Source organism: Narcine bancroftii, chromosome 4 (assembly GCF_036971445.1).
Source record: "Narcine bancroftii isolate sNarBan1 chromosome 4, sNarBan1.hap1, whole genome shotgun sequence".
Taxonomy (NCBI): Eukaryota; Metazoa; Chordata; class Chondrichthyes; order Torpediniformes; family Narcinidae; genus Narcine; species Narcine bancroftii.
The window spans coordinates 6,686,897-6,708,665 of record NC_091472.1 but is presented as its reverse complement, the minus strand read 5'-3'; the positions used below and the strand labels follow the sequence as shown (position 1 = coordinate 6,708,665).

The window sequence follows — 21,769 nt, the reverse complement described above, 5'->3', positions numbered from 1 at the left end:
TGCTGGAGGAATTCAGCAAGGGGAACACTATTGATGGGATGAAATGGATAGACATTTTTGGTCCAGATCCTTTATTGTGACTAAAAGGAGATGATATTACATATGTAAAGGTGAAAAAGCTTGGGGAGGGGCAGAGGTGATAGGGTATGGGATGGAAGGTGTGAGAAGAAACACATAGAGTGGGGCGGGTGGGGGAGTGAGGAAAAATTAGAGACAAATAGAATGCAAGAGTAGGTGAAACAGTGAAACCAGGTGGGGGTTGCTTAAATTTGGAGGGAGGGTGGGGTGGGGGGATTGATTCATGCTTTTGGCTTTAAGGCTACAATGCATTGTTCATCCGTTTACATTTGGCCTCATACGACGATGGACTCGCTTAAAAACAGACACATGGGTGTAGGAATGTTTGGGGAAGTTGAAATGGCCGAGCTTCCAACCTCACCCGCCTCCAACCTCACCCGCCTCCAACCTCACCCGCCTCCAACCTCACCCGCCTCCAACCTCACCCGCCTCCAACCTCACCCGCCTCCAACCTCACCCGCCTCCAACCTCACCCGCCTCCAACCTCACCCGCCTCCAACCTCACCCGCCTCCAACCTCACCCGCCTCCAACCTCACCCGCCTCCAACCTCACCCGCCTCCAACCTCACCCGCCTCCAACCTCACCCGCCTCCAACCTCACCCGCCTCCAACCTCACCCGCCTCCAACCTCACCCGCCTCCAACCTCACCCGCCTCCAACCTCACCCGCCTCCAACCTCACCCGCCTCCAACCTCACCCGCCTCCAACCTCACCCGCCTCCAACCTCACCCGCCTCCAACCTCACCCGCCTCCAACCTCACCCGCCTCCAACCTCACCCGCCTCCAACCTCACCCGCCTCCAACCTCACCCGCCTCCAACCTCACCCGCCTCCAACCTCACCCGCCTCCAACCTCACCCGCCTCCAACCTCACCCGCCTCCAACCTCACCCGCCTCCAACCTCACCCGCCTCCAACCTCACCCGCCTCCAACCTCACCCGCCTCCAACCTCACCCGCCTCCAACCTCACCCGCCTCCAACCTCACCCGCCTCCAACCTCACCCGCCTCCAACCTCACCCGCCTCCAACCTCACCCGCCTCCAACCTCACCCGCCTCCAACCTCACCCGCCTCCAACCTCACCCGCCTCCAACCTCACCCGCCTCCAACCTCACCCGCCTCCAACCTCACCCGCCTCCAACCTCACCCGCCTCCAACCTCACCCGCCTCCAACCTCACCCGCCTCCAACCTCACCCGCCTCCAACCTCACCCGCCTCCAACCTCACCCGCCTCCAACCTCACCCGCCTCCAACCTCACCCGCCTCCAACCTCACCCGCCTCCAACCTCACCCGCCTCCAACCTCACCCGCCTCCAACCTCACCCGCCTCCAACCTCACCCGCCTCCAACCTCACCCGCCTCCAACCTCACCCGCCTCCAACCTCACCCGCCTCCAACCTCACCCGCCTCCAACCTCACCCGCCTCCAACCTCACCCGCCTCCAACCTCACCCGCCTCCAACCTCACCCGCCTCCAACCTCACCCGCCTCCAACCTCACCCGCCTCCAACCTCACCCGCCTCCAACCTCACCCGCCTCCAACCTCACCCGCCTCCAACCTCACCCGCCTCCAACCTCACCCGCCTCCAACCTCACCCGCCTCCAACCTCATTTTCTGCAGGAGGTGTGTCTCCTGTGCATCAGAGACCAAATTTAGATTGGGTGACCGCTTTGTTTACATTATCCTCGAATTGATACACAAGTCTCTGCAATGGATAGAAGAGTACCCTGAAAACTCTTGGAGATGAAAAACAGAGAACAAGAACAGATTCACACTTTCTCACCGTGTTCAATGCCTGCTCCATCCAGCAGTGCTGCTCTTGTTGGCTGGGTGACCTGAACTCCTGACCCACATCTCTTCTATCGCAGTAAGCCCCTCGGGTCTCCTCTCTGGGAGACACACTTCCATCCTCTTTCTCACTGCTGTCTTCTCTCACCCGAATCCCAATTTCATTGGGGCATTCAATCCCAAATCTTCCTTCACAAGGATGTGCTCCATCTCCCTAACCTCACGGAGACGCTCTCCTTCCTTCCTCCTCCTTCCCTCACAGGGGCCACCGTCCCCCTCCCTCACAGGGGCCCCGTCCCCCTCCCTCACAGGGGCCCCGTCCCCTCCCTCACAGGGGCCCCGTCCCCCTCCCTCACAGGGGCCCCGTCCCCCTCCCTCACAGGGGCCCCGTCCCCCTCCCTCACAGGGGCCCCGTCCCCCTCCCTCACAGGGGCCCCGTCCCCCCTCCCTCACAGGGGCCCCCGTCCCCCTCCCTCACAGGGGCCCCGTCCCCCTCCCTCACAGGGGCCCCGTCCCCCTCCCTCACAGGGGCCCCGTCCCCCTCCCTCACAGGGGCCCCGTCCCCCTCCCTCACAGGGGCCCCGTCCCCCTCCCTCACAGGGGCCCCGTCCCCCTCCCTCACAGGGGCCCCGTCCCCCCTCCCTCACAGGGGCCCCGTCCCCCTCCCTCACAGGGGCCCCGTCCCCCTCCCTCACAGGGGCCCCGTCCCCCTCCCTCACAGGGGCCCCGTCCCCCTCCCTCACAGGGGCCCCGTCCCCCTCCCTCACAGGGGCCCCGTCCCCCTCCCTCACAGGGGCCCCGTCCCCCTCCCTCACAGGGGCCCCGTCCCCCTCCCTCACAGGGGCCCCGTCCCCCTCCCTCACAGGGGCCCCGTCCCCCTCCCTCACAGGGGCCCCGTCCCCCTCCCTCACAGGGGCCCCGTCCCCCTCCCTCACAGGGGCCCCGTCCCCCCTCCCTCACAGGGGCCCCGTCCCCCTCCCTCACAGGGGCCCCGTCCCCCTCCCTCACAGGGGCCCCGTCCCCCTCCCTCACAGGGGCCCCGTCCCCCTCCCTCACAGGGGCCCCGTCCCCCTCCCTCACAGGGGCCCCCGTCCCCCTCCCCTCACAGGGGCCCCGTCCCCCTCCCTCACAGGGGCCCCGTCCCCCTCCCTCACAGGGGCCCCGTCCCCCCTCCCTCACAGGGGCCCCGGTCTCCCTCCCTCAGGGGCCCGTCCTCCCTCCCTCACAGGGGGCCTGGACGACCTCCTCTTCTCCCCACCTCACCGGACCCTCCTTCTCCTCCCTCGCAGACATGTGGACCACCTCCCAGCCGCTTCCATGCACCGGCCACCGGAAACCGGCCACCGGAAACCGGCCACCGGAAACCGTTTGCTTCACCCGGACCGATTCCGAGATGGACCATCCTGTTGAGGGACGTCCCCCAGCGCAAAGGAAGACCCCGACTCTGACCTCCTTTTATGATGAAGGAGGAAAGAGCCAGGGTAAATATTCTGTCGATGTCACTTCAACGTGTTCGCCGGGTCTATTTTGTTTTGCGTGAAGGTTTGTAGGCGGAACGACTGTTGGGGACGGGGGGAATCCTTATAGTGCAACACAGGAAAACCCGGAGCTGGATCTCACGGTAACGTCGCCATCTCCCTGGATTCACTCGCCATTTCCCGCCGGAGATGCTCAGAACACGATCGAGCGATGCTCCCTGAAGCGATCAATCGCCAAAAAGAGTTGGCACTCGATCCGAAGTCAGCCACACTGGCAGATCCGGATCCGCGGTGCGCTGCGAAACCCGGAGCCGGATCTGCACCCGGAGCGCGGCGCCGCGTCACGCTCGCCCCTCTGTCCGTGCTCGGGCCGCAGGATGTTGCGCTCCATCTGGGCCTCCATCAAACGGCACCGCAGGAAAGTGCTGTTCGTCGGAGCCCTGGTGGGAGGTGAGGGGGGAGGGGAGGGGGAGGGGGTTGGAGGGGGGGAGGGGGTTGGAGGGGGGGAGGGGAGGTGAAGGGGAGGGGAGGTGAAGGGGAGGGGAGGTGAAGGGGAGGGGAGGTGAAGGGGAGGGGAGGTGAAGGGAGGGGAGGGGGAGGGGAGGGGAGGGGGTTGGAGGGGAGGGAGGGGAGGGGAGGGGAGGGGGGAGGGGAGGGGTTGGAGGGGGGGAGGGAGGGGGTGGGGGGGGAGGGGAGGGGGTTGGAGGGGGAGGGGAGGGGTTGGAGGGGGAGGGGAGGGGGTTGGAGGGGGGAGGGGAGGGGGTTGGAGGGGGGAGGGGAGGGGGTTGGAGGGGGGGAGGGGAGGGGGTTGGAGGGGGAGGGGAGGGGGTTGGAGGGGGGGAGGGGAGGGGGTTGGAGGGGGGGAGGGGAGGGGGTTGGAGGGGGGAGGGGAGGGGGTTGGAGGGGGGAGGGGAGGGGGTTGGAGGGGGGGAGGGAGGGGGGTTGGAGGGGGGAGGGGAGGGGGGTTGGAGGGGGGAGGGGAGGGGGTTGGAGGGGGGAGGGGAGGTGGAAGGGAGGGGAGGGGGAGGGGAGGGGAGGGGAGGGGGAGGGGGTTGGAGGGGGGGAGGGAGGGGGTGGGAAGGGGGGGAGGGGAGGGGTTGGAGGGGGGGAGGGGAGGGGAGGTGAAGGGGAGGGAGGGGGAGGGGAGGGGAGGGGAGGGGGAGGGGAGGTGAAGGGGAGGGGGGAGGAGAGGGGGGGAGGGGAGGGGAGAGGAGAGAGGGGGAGGAGGGGGAGGGAGAAGAGAGGGGGAGGTAGGGCAGGAAGGAGGGTGAGGGAGAGGTGGAGGTGGGGTGGAAGGAGGGTGAGGAGAGGTGGAGGTGGAGTGGAAGGAGGGTGAGGAGAGGTGGAGGTGGGGTGGAAGGAGGGTGAGGAGAGGTGGATGTAGGGGTGGGGGAAGGAGGGGTGGGAGAGGTGGAGGTGGGGATGAGGTGAGGAGAGGTGGGTGGAAGGAGGGTGAGGAGGTGGAGGTAGGGGAGGGAGATGTGAGGGAGGTGGGGGGATGGAGGGTGAGGAGAGGTGGAGGTAGGAGGTGGGGAGAGGAGGGTGAGGAGAGGTGGAGGTAGGGGGTGGGGGAAGGAGGGTGAGTGAGGAGGTGGGGGGGTGGAAGGAGGGTGAGGAGAGGTGGAGGTGGGAGTTGAGAGGGCGGGTGAGGTTGATGGGGATGGGGAGGGGATTAGGGGGAGCGGGGAGTGGAGGGAAGAGTGAAGGGGAGAGGGAGGAGAGCGAGGGAGAGGGTGGGGAGGGAGAGAGAGCGAGGGGGTAGGGAGGAAGGGTAGAGAGAGCGAGAGAAGGGGGAGAGAGCGAGGGGGCTGGAGAGGAGGGGTGAGTGTGAGGTGGGGGTGGTTGGAGAAGTTGAGAGAAGCCATGTTCGGGAAGTTAACAAGTGAAGGGGGCTTGGGAGTCACCACCTGCCTCTGAAAGCTGGTGTTTCATCTCCTTTTTTACTGTTTCACTTACCTGTGTGAACACGACCAATACCAATGATATGGGAGGTCATTTTCATCCCGGGTCCTTACCCACCAAGATAGGTGGTTCAGAGCTAATGCGGTTTGCATCGGGTCCAATGGAAAAGGCTTGCCCGCTGTAATGGAGAGATTGTGGCCGCCAAATGGTGGTACTGCCTCCTTTTTGGAGGTGAGGACACATCACCTGCCAATCAAGGTCAGACTCACCCCAAGCCATCAGGGTGACCCTTGCGATTGGCCCATCGAAATTATAAGATGGTGGAGTCCAGGAAGACTTTGCACTGACCTTCACCCAATTGGCCCAGGTTAACCCCTGCACTTGGCTTTGAGCCATTGGCCACAACAAGTGGCCCCAGCCTCCCCCCATGTGATTGGGCCCCCAATACCTGCTACAGGGTTATAAAGGGCTATGCTCCCCTTTGCTCTTTTTCTTTTGGACCCCTCGTGGCACATGAGTATCACCTTTCTCACTGGCTTGGGGTGAGACCTGAGGTTAGGTAGCTAGAGCAGTTTCCGTACCAGTCAGGGGGTGGGGGCATGCAGTGTCACCTTGGTTCTGATCATTGATTGTATGTGTATTTGTGTCATTTCCCCAGTTCTGTCAGTTTTTCCCTTGTTATCCAAAGTGTATATTCACCCCTTGTGTATTGTGTTTAGGTTCATTTAGCATTCCAATCTTGTTGCCCCATTTGCCTCTCCCAAAAGAATCTTGTGCTTTGTACCTCGATCTTGGTCTGGTTCTTAACCTGTGGGACCCACATGAACCCTTCCAACACCCACCTTCCTGTAATGCTGCAGGTCCTGCTTTTTTCTTTTCACTGCTTTTCTTGGTTCAGTGTGAATGCTTAATCACACCCTGCTTTAAACACAGGTCATTGACATGCCAAATTACTGGGATCTCATTGCCAAAGCATCTCCAGGATGTGGGAATTTGGAGGGAAAAAGTTGGTGGGGGTTGGGGGGAGAAGGTGCAGGGTTGTGGGGATGGAGAGTGTGTGGGGCTGCATTTTGTCCATATATCTGTTTTAGTTTCTTTTGAACACTGCAATTGCACCTGCTTCTATTGCTTCCTCTTGGTCCTTGTTCCTGATACCCTCTGAGTGAAACTAGTCTGTTAAATTCCTTTTGAATCTCCTCTCACAATTAAACTCCACTCTGGGTGGGTGGGGGGGAGTGCTCATTTTATCTGAGCCCCTCATGATTTTATATCATGGTAAGGTCACCCCTGACTCCAAAGTCCCAGGAAACAAAGATCTATTCTGTGCAGCCTCTCTCTGTAACTTCATGCACTCAAGACCCAGTTACATATCAGTGAATCCTTTCCAACTTGAATCTGCAGTAAACTGTCACCATCAGATTCAAGTTCTTCTTTCTCTGTAGCTGAATGGTTCCTGGAGTTAATGGATTAGCAAATGAGGAACATTTGACAGCTCTTGGACTATGCTCCTTGAGGGAGATCTCGTAGAAACATTTTGAATATTGAAAGGCCTGGACAGAGCAGATGTGGCAAAGTTGTTTGCCATGGTAGGGGAGTCCAGGACAAGAGGGCACAACTTCAGGATTGAAGGGTGTCCATTTAAAACAGATGTGGAGGTGTTTCTTTAGCCAGAGAGTGGTGAACCTCTGGGATTTGCTACAATGGACTGCTGTTGTGTTCATTTAACACAGAGATTGATAGGGATCTGAACTGTCAGGATATCAAAGGTTAAGGGGAGAAGGCAGGGGACCGGGGCTGAGGGGGAGAATGAATCAGCTTATGATGGAATGGTGGAGCCGACGAGACGGACCGAATGGCCTGCCTCTGCTCATTTGTCTTCTGCTTTTATAGAATTTGAACCTGGAAACCTCTGACTTGGCAGAGAGCAACAAACCTCTGCAGCTTCTGATATGTGAAAACAACCTGGGCGGCATGTTGTTCCTGGGATCCATTTATCTCTGTCAAGCAAACATTAACCACCTGTTGTCTGTAAATTCTGCTGAGCTAAGCCCATTCAGAAAGGAAGTTGATGCTTCAGATCAGTGCAATCAGGCACAGAAACAGCCTGTCAAATAACAAGTGATCAAAGGCTGCTTTCAGCAGAAAAATTTGCGTTTCCCGTTGAAATGTCCCTTGCAACCAAAGAAGCACTTCAGAATATAGCCGTTGTTGAAACATGATTTACTTTAAATGTTGGGAACGGTTGTCCTTTTGGAAGAATAAGGTATGCAGCAGCATTGATTTTGTTACAGAGTTTATAAACCTGATATCGTGTTTTGTTATTGCTCCTAGGTGTTTACCTGTTGGGGAAATATGCACAAAAGAAGATCCGAGATCTCCAAGAGCGTGAAGCAGCTGAGTATATTGCGCAGGCACGAAGGCAGTATCATTTTGAAAGTAACCAGCGCACCTGCAACATGACAGGTTAAAATCTCTCCCTTTTGTTTTTGTCACCTGAAGGAACAGGCAACGAGACTGTCTGCAGTTGTGCAAACATTGCGGCAAGTTCAGGGGTGGGGGGGGGGGGGGGGGGAGAGTTGGTCTCGCAGGAGCAAATTTGCCAACAGGAGTGTCAAAAGGCTAATATTTGATTTCAAACATGTAGCTTGTTGACCATGCATTAAGCTGTGAAAAGTGCACTTTTACAAATAAGGCCATCCCTGTTTCTGTTACCCTTGTTAGTAAGAACGCAAGAAGTAGGATCAGGAGTCGGCCATCCGTTCAGCAAGATCGGCAGTGGGCTCAGCCTCACCATCGCCCTCAATTCCCCGACTGCAAAAATCTATTGATGTTTTAATTCAGTGGTTCTCAACCTTTTTCATTCCACTCACCTACCACTTTAAGTAATCCCTGTGATTAGTATGGGATTGCTTAAGGTGGGATGTGGGGTGGAAACATGAAAGTTCGAAAACCACTGTTCGATCGTACCTCATGGACTCGTTATGTGCACGGTTTCAGAACTCCAAAGGAAATGACAATTTTTCTCAAGCAAAATATTTCAATAACAATTGGGTCTGGAGCCAGTGATTCTCAACCTTCCCTTCTCACTCACGTATCACCTTAAGCAATCCCTTACTAATCACAGAGCACTGATGGCATCTTGATTACTTAAAGTAGGATGTGAGTGGGTTGAGAAAGTTTGAAAACCACTATTTCGATCGTACCTCATGGACTCGTTATGTGCATGGTTTCAGAACTCCAAAGGAAATGGGCCAATGACAATTTTTCTCAAGCAAAATATTTCAGTAACAATGGGTCTAGAGCCAGTGATTCTCAACCTTCCCTTCCCACTCACATCCCTACCTTAAGCAATCCCTTACTAATCACAGAGACCGATGGCATAGGGATTACTTAAAGCGGGATGTGAGTGGAAAGAAAAAGGTTGAGAACCACTGTTTTAATTATATTTAATTAGGCTACTTCCTGAGACCAGAGAATTCCACAGATAGGCTACTGTCTGGGAAAAGCTGTTCATTCTCATCTCCATAAATCTACTTCCCTGAATCTTGAGGCTACAGCCCCAGTTCTCATCTCATGAACAGTGGAAACAGCTTTCTGGTTGCGGAGTGAGGAGCCATCTCTTTGGCCCACCACTCTTTCATGAATGTGCCCTCAAACGACCTCTTCTTGCTCTCCCAAAACTCTGCAGAGTGACATGTTGCAAAAAAACATCTTGCCTCTGTGTTCTTAAAAACAATCGGGTATAGTCAGTAATTGTTGGTGTTTCCAGTTGTGTCCACACATTTCCAGTTAATTTTTAAACGAGTTCATTGACTTTCTGCTTTGATTTTAAAAGGATCAGATGTCATGGCACAGGGACTGTCTTCTTCCATTGCTGACGCAGCACATTTATAAGGGGGGGGGGGGCACGGACTGAAATCATAAGATATTTGTATGTGGTTGGTAGGAGAGAAATACGGGAAAAAAACAACTAAGCTTAGCTGCTTCACAGGGAAGGGCCCTGTTTATAGCCAAAAGAAAGGTTGAGAGTGGCTTTGTAGACAATACTAAAGGGTCATTATCCCATGGGATTTCATGATAAATCTCCGCTTTGCTCATCGTTTTTGGCTTGGATTAGTCAAGAGAAATATAACAGTAGGATGGCTAGCTAAGTTGTTTTTCTCATAAATAAGACTGGCTCCTCACACTTGGTTGCCTTTCCTTCAACAGTCCTCTCGATGCTGCCAACGTTGAGAGAAGCAATCATGCAACAGCTTAATTCAGAAAGCCTCACAAGCCTGCTAAAAAACAGGTAAAATGCAGTCCGAGCAAAGATTTTTCCACGACTGTTGTAAGAATGATCATGGGTTTATTTTCCCATGCAGTGTACCATGTATATATGCCCAAGTGGGCAGTTCTGGTCACCAAATTATAGGAAGGAAATCAATGAGATAGAGAGGGTGCAGGGAAGATTTACGAAGAGGTTACCTGGGTTTCAACATCTGGATTACAAAGAAAGATTGATCAGATTAGGTCTTTATTCTTTTGAGTATAGAAGGTTGAGAGGAGATTTAAGATTATTAGAGGGATAGATAGATAGAGTTGATGTGCAACAGCTTTTTCCAATGAGGGTAGGAGAGATTGAAACAAGAGGTCATGGGTTGATAGTTAACGGGCAAAGGTTTAGGAGTAACGTGAGGGGGAACTTCTTTACTCAGAGAGTGGTTACTGTGTGGAATGGGCTTCCGGGAAAGGTGGTGGAGGCAGGGTTCATTTTGTCATTTAAGGAAGAGTTGGATGAGTATATGGATGGGAGGGGGATGGAGGGTTATTGTGCAGGGAGTCGGTAGGTGGGACAAGAGGAGAGGGCTTGGTTTGGTACAGACTCGAAGGGCCAAAATGGCCTGTTTCCGTGCTGTAATCATTATATGGTTACAAAATCTTTCTTGCTGCAGCTGAGCAGGTACCTGTAAAGAAAAAGTATAATTAGTTAACTAATTGATTAAATTAAAAAGAGATGAGAAGCATGCAAGGTAGATAACAAATAGTCACGGATATTCAGGCCTGTAGCATTTTATCTTTACATCCTATGGATCCTGTGAGACCTGGTGAGTTCCTCTAGCATTCTTGTGTTTTCAAAAAATATACACAGTGATTCTAGTGCAAAAAGTGGCAGAATAGTGCAGAGAGTCAAAGGGGAGGTTCAAGAGTCAAACAGCTATAGGAAAGAAACGTTGAATGTAGAGGTTGTGGTATTCAGACTTTTGTACCTTCTGCCTGAAGGAAGGAGTAAGAAGAGATTGTGATCAGAGTGATGGGGGTTCTTTATGATTTTGGCTGGCCTCTTGGTGGGAATTCAGAGCCTGAGATGGACCTGGCTCTGTTTCTCACCTTCTGGAGCCTTCTGCGTTCCTGGGCATTCAAATTCCCAAACCAGGCTGTGATGCAACCAGTCAGTATACTTTCCACGTTGCACCTGTAGAAGTTTGAAAGAGTATCCGGCAGCATGCCACATCTCCTCAGATTCCTTAGAAAGTAGAAATGCTGGTGTGCCTTTTTCACAATCTCCATATGCACTTCCACCAGGAAAGGAACTCCCAGCAGCTCGAAAGTTCTGACCCTCTCCACCTCCTTTCCATCATTGCAGACAGGTAGTGAGGACCCTCAGCATCTCCTGAAAATCAGCAATAACCTCCTTGGTCTTGGTGATGTTGAGAGCACAATTTTTCTGGCACCATCCAACCAGGTTCTCGTTGTCCATCCTGTATATTGACATCATTTCATTTACTGTGTTGAAGTAGAAACCCCTTGCTATTTAAAGGACACTGATTGACCTGCTGAGTTTCTCAAGCTTTGTGTGTTGTTTTACTTCAATACAGAGTCTGCAAAAATTCATGTTTTACTTTTGACTACTGTATAAATTGGGTGGCACGGACATGTGGGCCAAAATGGCCTGTTGCTGTCCTGTATATCTAATTTAAAAAAAAAATGAAATCTCTCTGAGGAATGCCTACCCTGAAGAAGTTCTCCTTTGCTCTCTGAAGGGAGTTCTGTGTGATTGTCTCTCATTGCACCCCATTGCATAAGTTAAGGGTAAGGGGGAAAATCTTGAGAAATGTTAGAGGATGCTTCTTCACTCAGAGAGTGGTGGCAGAATGGAATGATCTTCCAGAAGAGATAGTTGTGGCAGGGTCCCTTCTGTCATTTAAGAGAAGGTTAGATGTGTACATAGATGTGAGAGGTTGGAGGGTTATGGGCAGAGAGCAGGAGGGGGAAGCTTGTGGAGTTGTTCAAGTGAACCGCAGCAAACTCAAAGGGCCAATGTAGCCTGTTTTCCTGCTGTAATCGGTTATATGGTTATATATATATCTGTAATTCCTGCTGCTCTTAAGCTCTACAACTATATACTCCATCCCTTCTCCACCTATCACCTCCTGCCTTGTGACCACCCCTTCTTTCCCCCCCCCCCCCCCCCGCCAACTCTTTTGTTCGGATGACAACCGACATTTTCCCATACCTTGATGAAGGGCTTGAACCCGAAACATTGGTTATGTATTTTTGCCTTTGCTATATAAAGGACGCTTCTTGACCTGTTGAGATTCTCCAGCTTTGTGTGTGTTTTTTTTTTCATTTCCAGTTATTCAGCCAACAACTGGTGTTGTCAGCGAATTTGTAGTTTAAGTTGGAGCTGAACTTGGTTGTTCAGACATGACTGTACGAGGTGTAGACCAGGGCACTAAGCACGCAGCCTTGTGGTGCCCCTTTGTTGATGGTCAGCGAGGATGAATTGGGGTCTGCCGATGAATACAATATGGGAATAAGATCACAAGACGTACAGTGAAAGCGGAAATGGGCTATGCAACCTATTGAGTCTGCCTCATCATTTAATCATGAGCTGATCCATTTTCTCACTCAGACCCTCTACCTGGCCTTCTCATAACTTTTGATATCCTGGCCAATCTCTGCCTTAAATGCACCAAAGACCTGGCCTCACAAATCCTCAGATTTACCACCTTCTGGCTAAAGAAATTACTCTCTGTCTCTGTTTTAAATGGACACCATAGAACATTACAGCATAGAAAACAAACCCTTTGGCCCTTCTAGTCTGTGCCGCACCTCAATCCTGAAGTTGTGCCCTCTTACCCTAGACTCTCCGACCATGGGAAACAGCCTTTATAACATTGATTCTATTTATGCCTTTCAACAGTCAAAATATTTCTGAGGTTTCCCCCTCATTCTCCTAAATTCCAGCGAGTACAAGCCAAGAGCTGTCAAAATCTCCTTGTATGATAACCCTTTCATTCCTAGAATCATCCTTGTGAATCTCCTCTGAACCATCAGCACATCCTTTCTTAAATGAGGAGCCGAAAACTGTTCAGTGTTCCAAGTGAGGTCTCACCAGTGCCTTATAAAGCCTCAATGTCACATGCCTGATCTTCTATTCTATACATTCATGTGACATTTCTGATACAGCGCGATGAACTGGTCAGATCTCACCTCGATAAAACTCAATGCTGGAGAAACTTGGCAGGTCAAACAGCCTACTTCAAAGATCTCACCTATTTATTTAACTTTTGGGACGTGGTGTTTAGCCTGTGTAACCAATTATATTGTATCATGCGTAACCTCGTGTTTATTGTATTTCTCATAGTTCCGGAGCATAGCTTTTCCCATGTTTCATTCTTTATCTTTATGTTTAGATCTTGTTCCCATTTTTGTTTGGGTTTACCGTTTGTTTCCTCGTTCTCTTTCTCTTGCAGTTTGACGTACATGTTTGTTATAAATCTTTTAATTATCATTGTGTCTGTAATCACATATTCAAAGCTGCTTCCTTCTGGTAACCTCAGCCTGCTTCCCAGTTTGTCCTTTAAGTAGGTTTTCAGTTGGTGGTATGCAAACATTGTACCGTGAGTTATACCATATTTGTACTTCATTTGTTCAAAAGATAATAACTTATTTCCCGAAAAACAATTTTCTATTCTTTTGATCCCTTTTCTCTCCCATTCTCTAAAGGAAAGGTTATCTATTGTAAAAAGGATTGGTTGATTTTGCGTCAATATTAATTTTGGAACAACAGTACATGCAATTTGGGCATGTGAGAAAGTTTTGGGAAGATTTAAATCAGGTATTAAATAAAATCACAAAAAGCAACATACCAAAAAATCCAGAGATCTTCTAAGTAATATAAGAAGTAAAGAACTTGGACTCGATTTGGATGGAGCACAAAAACGATTTATTATGATAGCCTTAGCTGTAGCAAAAAAATGTATTATGTCCACCTGGAAATTAGAAGAGAGCCTGAGAGTACAGCAATGGTAGATAGAAATAAATAAATGTATTCCATTGGAAAAAATAACATATAATTTAAGAAATAACAGCACAGTATTTGAACAAATTTGGGAACCGTACATGGAACACAACAGAGAGGGCCTACCGCAGACCTCCACCCCCTAAAATGACAGAAGGAGAAGACAAAATTAACTGACCCAGTATGTAAAAGTAGATGACACAAATTTCTTGTTTATTTTCATTGTGTGATGACGTTGTTTAATGGGTTTAATGTATCATGTATGTTGAACGTTGAGTGGGTGGGGAGGGGGGGTGAAGGAGGGAGGGGGGAAAAGGGGAGAAAATGACACTGTGTATATTCAAGGGGGAAATGTTTGTGTGTATTTTGGTCAGTGTGGTTCATAGTGTGAAAAATTAAAAAAAATTTAAAAAAGATCTCACCCAGGGCTTTCTTTAATTTTGCTTTCTGCTTTTTGACATCAATTTACAAACTTTGGAGAGGCCATAGGAGGGAAAAATAAGCAGCAGGATTGATCCTTAGTAAAGGTCTGAAAGAAAAGGGAATGGAGTGGGAGCTGTCTGAAGCAGAGGATAAACCTTGGCAAAAATACTGCTTAAATGATCTGATGTACAATTTTAGGAAGCATCAAGGTTATGCAAAATAGTAAACTAGAAAAATAAAGCATCTTTACTTCCACCCCGAACACTCCGTTTCTTTCTCTCTCTCTCCCACATGTTCAGCCCACTGGGTTCACCTTCTCCTCTCCCCTACTGTTCCTATGTGTCCATCCTCACTTCCCCATCTAGTTCCACTCATCATCTTCCATTCTGATCAAATTCCATTATCTGCAACCCTTCATTGCCTCCATGTTTCACCTCCCAGCCACTATTGTTACTTCCACCCTTCCCTCCCCCGTGTGAATCTCCATATTACTGGCCAACACTTGCCTCTTTTCTCTCTCCCTGCATCCTTGCATCTTTATGCTGGCTTTCTCACCTTTACATACTCAGCCGTGATCTACTGTCTAAACCCAAAACCTCAACCGTCCCTTTACCTCTCTAGTTGCTGACTGAGCTCCTCCAGTATTTTTTAGGTATACAGCCATGAACCCCTGCCTTCCAATTGCACCCAAGTGACCTCCAGCCCTGGTACGTTTTCAAAGGTTGGAGGAAACCGGAATACCTGAAGGAAACCCAAGCAGACACTGGGAGAATGTGCAAATTCCTTAGAGTGCCAGATTCAAACCTCATTCGCTGGGGCTGTAACTAACCACTACAATAACCTTGGCACTTACAAAGGATTTAGTTCTGTGAAGGCTGACTGTAGACGTCTTCCCTAGTGCTAGCCTCAACTGAGCCCGAACTGACCTGGCAAGGGAAAGTAGCTGAGCAGAATCAGTCACACTTGAGTGGCAACCATGGCAATGGTTGTGTTCTGCCTGCCTAAATGGATCCACAGTATGCCTGACCCATGGTCATCTTTGCTGAAGGTCCAGCTTCCATGCATATGGCCTCAGCACCATTAACTCGCAGAACACTCCATTTTCTATGAAATCAGAGGGGATTTGGCATGCCCTTGAACACTCTTGTCAAATTTCCACGTCTACCAGTTGCAACATGGCCTGGTATGGTATGGAACACTGAAGGCTAAAGAAAGTGGCAAACCTATCCATGCTTCGGCCTCCCATCCATTAAAAGCACTTGTGTTGACTGCCAACATCATTGAGGTTCCGCTTCATGGTCACAATCCCTTCTTGCCACACCCTTTAGGCAGAAGGTACAAAAGCGAAGTTTTGCACTTCTAGGTTCAAGATCAGTTTTTATTCAACAGCTATTAAGCCCTTGAATCTCCCAGCAGTACCCAAACCATAAACTAGAACAGGAACACAAGGTCTGTCTGTACTATTGAAATACCACTTTTTTTTTCTGCCTGTCATAGTAACTAGGGAATATTTATCGTTGATGTTTATTATCTGTACAGAGTGAAGGGAGGAGCAGGTGGTGACGGCTGGAACAATAGGGTTATTTAAGAGCATCTTAGACTGGCACATGGATGAAAGAAAAATGGGTCGGCACAACATTGTGGTCTGAAGGGTCGACTGTGCTGTAATGTTCTACATTCTGCCTTGACATATTATGGTCATTAAACTTTTGTATTGTTGGCATATCTTGTGTGGCTGCACCAAGCAAGGATTTTGGTTCATCTATACATTGCATTTTTGGACATGACAATAAAAGTACATTGACTTTGAGTGAAAAGGCTACAAAGGGACCTGTGAAATGGGGATTTACTCTCCTGGCAAATATTTATCCCTCTGCCTTAAACAAGGGAATGTCACTGCCTGCTACAACCTATGGCTCTACGGAGCCCATAGCACAGGAGAAGTTATAGTTGCATGCAGGTTAGCTCAGAAAGAACACACTTTTCCCAGGAAGAATGACACAAACCCAGTTGAATGGAGTTTATTGGGCTCACAGCCCTGCTTTTATTCTCAAGCTGAGGGGCGTAGTCAAAACCCTCTCAGCACTGATTGGTGTGTTTGTGATCCACTTTCCCTGATAGATCATTTAAGCTCTTTTGGTTGTGGCCAATTGGAGGGCAGCGCTATGGGCCTCGTGCAGCCTGCTGGACCGTCGCGTTCGTCCTTCATTTTGTAAGGCCCCATGAGGGAGATGCGAAGGGCTGCCACAGGAACATATTTGTCTTGAAGATTATTATCAGAGCTTGCTATGTACAGAAGGACAGTCACAGTTCTTGTGTTATTACAGTGACCATACTGAGTATTTTAATGGGCTTAACTTATTCAAACTATCTTGAGGCTCTGGCCCGCTCCTAATTCTGTAAAAATTTCACACGTCAATAGTAATGTTTCTTTTCCGTCTCTTTTGCAGACCTGCTAACAAGTTGGAGATCTGGGAGGATCTCAGAATTATAAGTAAGTCTGCTTCCTGTTTTGCGTTGTTTTCACGTGAACTCATAACGATTGAGGATTTGCATCTACTGTGATGAAGTGCTTTGAGAGGTTGGTAAGGTACCTAAGTAAAGATCTGGACCCACTGCAATTCACTACTGTCACAGTCGCTCCACAGTAGATGCAGTATCATAGATGATACAGTACACTGGCTCTCCAATCAGCTCTGGACAGCAGCAAGACACAGGTCGGCTACCCTTCGTCGACTACAGCTCAGCCTTTAGTTTTTTTTTAAGGTATGTATGGATTGAAGGACCAGTACTGTGCTGCTGTGTTCGATGCTCGACTGATCTTGCCTCTCCTATCATTCACATATTACAAACAGTGCTGTTCATAGAACATTGCAGTACAGTACAGGCCCTTTGCTCCATGATGTTGTGCCTGCCAACCTCTGTAAATCTACTTCACAACCATCTAATTTTATGAACCTCTCACCCATAACCTATTTTTCTTGCATCCATGTGCTTGTCTAACAGTCTAAAAAGGTGCTCTTTGTTGTACCAGTCTGCACCACCATCCCTGGCAATGCAGTCCAGGCACCCACCACTTTCTAATTCAGGGGTGGCCAAACCGCGGCTCGCAAGCCACATGCAGCTCTTTGACATGTAATGTGCGGCTTACGGCAATACTGTACATGTCATTGAATAGGATTATCGAGTCATCCTATACAAGGGGTCCAAGATCTTACCTTGACGATAAAGTGTCAACACCACCGCCATTTTCCCACCAGCTCTGATGTAACCTTGCACGTACTCTGTTCATTTTCAGTGATCTCAGCCAGTGCTCCTCCACAGGGTCCATCTGACAGTGGTTTATTTTAAAATATCCAAATAAAATTTAAATCTTTAAATTTCAGTGGTTCTCAACCTTATTCTTTCCACTCACATCCCACTTTAAGTAATCCCTATACCATCAATGCTCTGTGATTAGTAAAGAATTGCTTAAGGTGGTATGTGGTGGGAAGGGAAGGTTGAGAATCACTGCTCTGGACCCAATTGTTACTGAAATATTTTGCATGAGAAAAATTGCCATTGGCCCTTTTCCTTTGGAGCTCTGAAACCGTGCACATAACGAGTCAATTAGGGATGATTAAAACAGTGGTTTTCAAACTTTTTCTTCACCCACAGACCACCTTAAGCAATTCCTTACTAATCACAGAGCATCTATGGTGTAGGGATTACTTAAAGTGGAATGTGAGTGGAAAGAAAAAGGTTGAGAACCACTGGATGATAATTTGTTAGTAAAATAGTGTGCTTTGCTATTAACAACATCCACTGGTCAGCGGTAAGTGCCAGATTTGGAAGGGGGGGAGGGGTTCATCTAATTAAAAGGGCCCTGCTCAAAACCAACATTTTAGGTGGAAATTCCATTGTCGTCCTACATAACAGCATTTGTGATATGATATGTTGGCTGTGACAGGAATCATATAAGCTGCTGTTCACAAGGATAGTGGTACTGGGTGTGGCTTGTGATCGCGTGATTGCTACGGCTCTCAAACATCTGAAGTTTAAATTATGTGGCTCTTACGTTAAGCAGGTTTGGCCACCCCTGCTCTAATATCTCCTCTAAACGTTCCTTCCCTCACCTTAAACAGATGTCCTCTGGTCTTTGCTATTGTTATCCTGTGAAAATGGTACTGGCTGCCACCCTATCTATGCCCCTCGTCTTGTATATTAAGTCACCTCTCATCCTTCGTCACTACAAAAAGAAAAGCCTAGCTCTGTCGGCAATGCTACCTATCAGAATGGGGTTTATTGTCATGAACCTATCGTATTGTGCACAACAAAGTGCAAAAAATACTATTTAAAATTTTGTGTAAATAAAAATTTAAAAAAACAAACAAGTAGGGCGAGAAAAAGTAGGGTAGTGTACATTAATTCATTGTCCGTTCAGAAATCTGATGGTGGATGGGAAGAAGCTGCTTTTGTAACACCGAGTGTGTGTTTTTAGGCTGGTATTGTCTGGGTGGTGAGGTTCCCTGGTGATCGATGTTGCTTTCTTGAGGCAAAGCCTCTTAGCAATGTCCTTAATGGAGTGGTCTGATGCATTGGTACCTCCGTACCAGACTATGATGCAATCAGTCAGAATGTTCTCTGTGATACACCTGCAGAAATTTGCAAATCTTTGGAGACATAGCAACTCTGTTGAAGCTCCAAATGAAATGTAGTTCTTCATAATTGTATCAACTTGATGGTTCCAGGATACCGGTTGTCATCAGATATGTCATCACCCAGGATTGAGAAGTTTCTTACCCTCTCCACTGCTGACCCCTCGATGAGGACTGATTTGCGTTCCCCTGGCTTCCCCTTCCAGGAGTCCGCAATCATTTGTTTAGTTTTAATAGCACTGAGTGCAAGGTGGTTGTTCTCGTCGCCATCTTGTGCCCCATGGTCTCTCTCCCTCCTTTCACTTCCTCATTGCCGTCTGTGATTCTGTGGTGTTATTCTGTGGTGCATATTTGTACATGGAATTTGAATTGTGCCTAAACCCCCAGTCATGGGGGTAGTGGGAGTAGATCAGTGGACTGAGCATGCATCATCGAGATGCTTCTGTGTTGATTGTCAGTGAGGAGAAGATGTTTCCGATTCTTCCGATGAGGAAGTCAAGGATCCATTTGCGGAGAGAGGTACAGAGGCCCAAGTTTTAAGATTCCTGACCCATGCTGAGGGAATGATATAGTGCTGCAAGTTGAGCTGTAATAGATTAAAAAGGAGCCTAATATACATGTTACTGTTATCCAGGTGATCCAGGGCTGAGTGGAGAACCAGTGAGATTGCATCAGCTGTGGAACAATTGTGGTGAATTGGAGTGGGTCCAGGTCTTTGCTTAGGTACTAGTTCATTCTGGTCACTACAAACCCCTCAAAGCTTTTAATTACAGGCAAGCTTCTGGAAAATCTCCTCTGCACCCTCTCCAAAGCATCTATGTCTTTCCTGTAATGAGGCAACCAGAACTAAGAACGCTGTGAGACATCACTACTCGTGGCCATTAATTTGAAAAAGCAGTTTTCTCCCATCATTGTCTGTCTCCTATTGCCAAGTAATTTTTGGATGTCGTTTGACAACTTGCTCACAATCCCATGTGGGCCTTTGTCAAAGGGATCACCCTTTCTTTCTCTTTTAACGCACCCGTGGAACCTCTTGCAATTTATTTTTTGAGTTCCGTGTGAGTCTACCCTCGGGTCTTTGCACTAAAATGTCAAGATTATTTTACAAGCAATTAGTGAAATGTTGTTACAAAGCCAGTGATCAGGGTTCGAATCCAGCGCTGTCTGTAAGGAGTCTGTGTGTTCTCCCTGAAGTGCCAGTTGATGAAGGAGACAAAGACGATGCGGTCAGACAATAATCATGGCTTTTATTAGCAGAAACTAACGGTACAATAATGAAAGACAATAGGTGCATATACAGTTATATCCAAGGGGAGTATCCTTAACAGTAGAGATAATACACAGCCATTGAATTCGCCCATCGTTATTGAATGAAGATCTACCAGGACCAATGCCTGAAGAGGGCGCACAAAATCAGTGAACCGGGGCGGACTTGAAAGGCCGTAAATGGTTAGATGGTTAATGTTAGTGCAGCAAGGCTCGCCAGAGGGGAGACAGGCAGCTTGGTGGACATTCACGACAATCCCCATGTCTGATTTCTTACCAGCCTTCAAAAAAATATTGGGGTTAAAGGTCAGTTGGGTGTAATTGCCCAAAAGGGCTTGTTACAATTGCTCTATTGTCTACGTTGATTTAAAAAAAATCTTTCTGCAGCTGCTGATCTAATTAATGGTTCCAGCATTTTCTATTTTTTCTTGCTGTAATATTTAGTCTACAATTTTGAGCGTTTACTGTCTTTTTTGTGTTTTAAAATGCTCGGCTACTATTTCTGGCACTTTTACAAGATTCTAGAGTTAAACAAGAAAATGTCCAGATGCTGTGATTGCAGTTTGCACAAACATGCTGGAGAAACTGCAGTCACGGCATTTGCAGCTTTTCTTGCTAACTCCACTTGCCTGCACCAGTGCGATACTCCCGTCTGCACTTCCTGCTGCTCTCCAGCTCTATGAGCATGAACTCACCCAGACTCGCTTCTACAGCCACAGGTCCTTGGCTACTTGCCTCCATCCGTCGCCATCTTGTGCCCCATGGCTTCCAATTGCAGTTCAGCGCCTCTCAGTTTGACCTTGAGCACCTGCACTGCTTCAACTCCAGTGCCTCAATGTACGCAGCTACTATTTCTGGACCCGACCACCTCATTAGGACATCCATGGCCACTCCCTCACTGTTTCCCACGCCAACCTCAACGTCTGCAAGGCTAACAAGTTGGATTCCTCCGCTGCCAGATCCCTCGAGCTCATAACACAACACCACCACCCCCCCAACACCACCGCCCCTTGCCCTGCCCTATCCCCTCACTCCTCTCCCTCCTCACTCCCCATCTTCTCCTTTGAGCTCCCCCTTTCTTCCCACAATCCGGCCCTCAAACCCTATCATCTCCCTTCCCAGCTCTCCCCCGTCTGGCCTCCCGTGCCACCCCTGCCCCGTCTGGCCTCCCCTGCCTCCCCTGCCCTGTCTGGCCTCCCCTGCCACCCCTGCCCTGTCTGGCCTCCCCTGCCACCCCTGCCCTGTCTGGCCTCCCCTGCCCCGTCTGGCCTCCCCTGCCCCGTCTGGCCTCCCCTGCCCCGTCTGGCCTCCCCTGCCCCGTCTGGCCTCCCCTGCCCCGTCTGGCCTCCCCTGCCCCGTCTGGCCTCCCCTGCCCCGTCTGGCCTCCCCTGCCCCGTCTGGCCTCCCCTGCCCCGTCTGGCCTCCCCTGCCCCGTCTGGCCTCCACTGCCCCGTCTGGCCTCCCCTGCCCCGTCTGGCCTCCCCTGCCCCGTCTGGCCTCCCCTGCCCCGTCTGGCCTCCCCTGCCCCGTCTGGCCAACCCTGCCCCGTCTGGCCTCCCCTGCCCCGTCTGGCCTCCCCTGCCCCGTCTGGCCTCCCCTGCCCCGTCTGGCCTCCCCTGCCCCGTCTGGCCTCCCCTGCCCCGTCTGGCCTCCCCTGCCCCGTCTGGCCTCCCCTGCCCCGTCTGGCCTCCCCTGCCCCGTCTGGCCTCCCCTGCCCCGTCTGGCCTCCCCTGCCCCGTCTGGCCTCCCCTGCCCCGTCTGGCCTCCCCTGCCCCGTCTGGCCTCCCCAGCCCCGTCTGGCCTCCCCTGCCCCGTCTGGCCTCCCCCTGCCCCGTCTGGCCTCCCCTGCCCCGTCTGGCCTCCCCTGCCCCGTCTGGCCTCCCCTGCCCCGTCTGGCCTCCCCTGCCCCGTC

General features: G+C 50.4%; 2 protein-coding genes across 6 annotated transcripts in view; one reads left to right on the top strand and one right to left on the bottom strand.

Moving 5' to 3' along the window:
* Nucleotides 1-3,208, bottom strand: part of adat2 (adenosine deaminase tRNA specific 2) — a 67,576-nt gene extending 64,368 nt beyond the window's left edge. For 2 of the 3 annotated variants that reach the window (XM_069930707.1, XM_069930706.1), the window contains exon 1: nt 1,860-2,128. Coding sequence is in view for 2 of the 3 variants with exons in the window: in XM_069930706.1 (XP_069786807.1) it covers nt 1,860-1,880 (21 nt within the window). In the remaining variant the exon portion in view is untranslated. Of the gene's footprint in view, nt 1-1,859; nt 2,129-3,127 lie in introns of those variants that run through there. The other variant, XM_069930705.1, reaches the window with a different exon arrangement.
* A 279-nt stretch (nt 3,209-3,487) lies between these two features.
* pex3 (peroxisomal biogenesis factor 3) overlaps nt 3,488-21,769 on the top strand; it is a 54,347-nt gene continuing 36,065 nt past the window's right edge. Inside the window, exons 1-4 of one of the 3 annotated variants that reach the window (XM_069930701.1) lie at nt 3,488-3,792; nt 7,576-7,707; nt 9,454-9,535; nt 16,405-16,448. In XM_069930701.1, coding sequence (XP_069786802.1) covers nt 3,720-3,792; nt 7,576-7,707; nt 9,454-9,535; nt 16,405-16,448 — 331 coding nt within the window. In that variant the 5' untranslated portion in view covers nt 3,488-3,719. Of the gene's footprint in view, nt 3,793-7,338; nt 7,508-7,575; nt 7,708-9,453; nt 9,536-16,404; nt 16,449-21,769 lie in introns of those variants that run through there. The other 2 variants (XM_069930703.1, XM_069930702.1) reach the window with 2 other exon arrangements.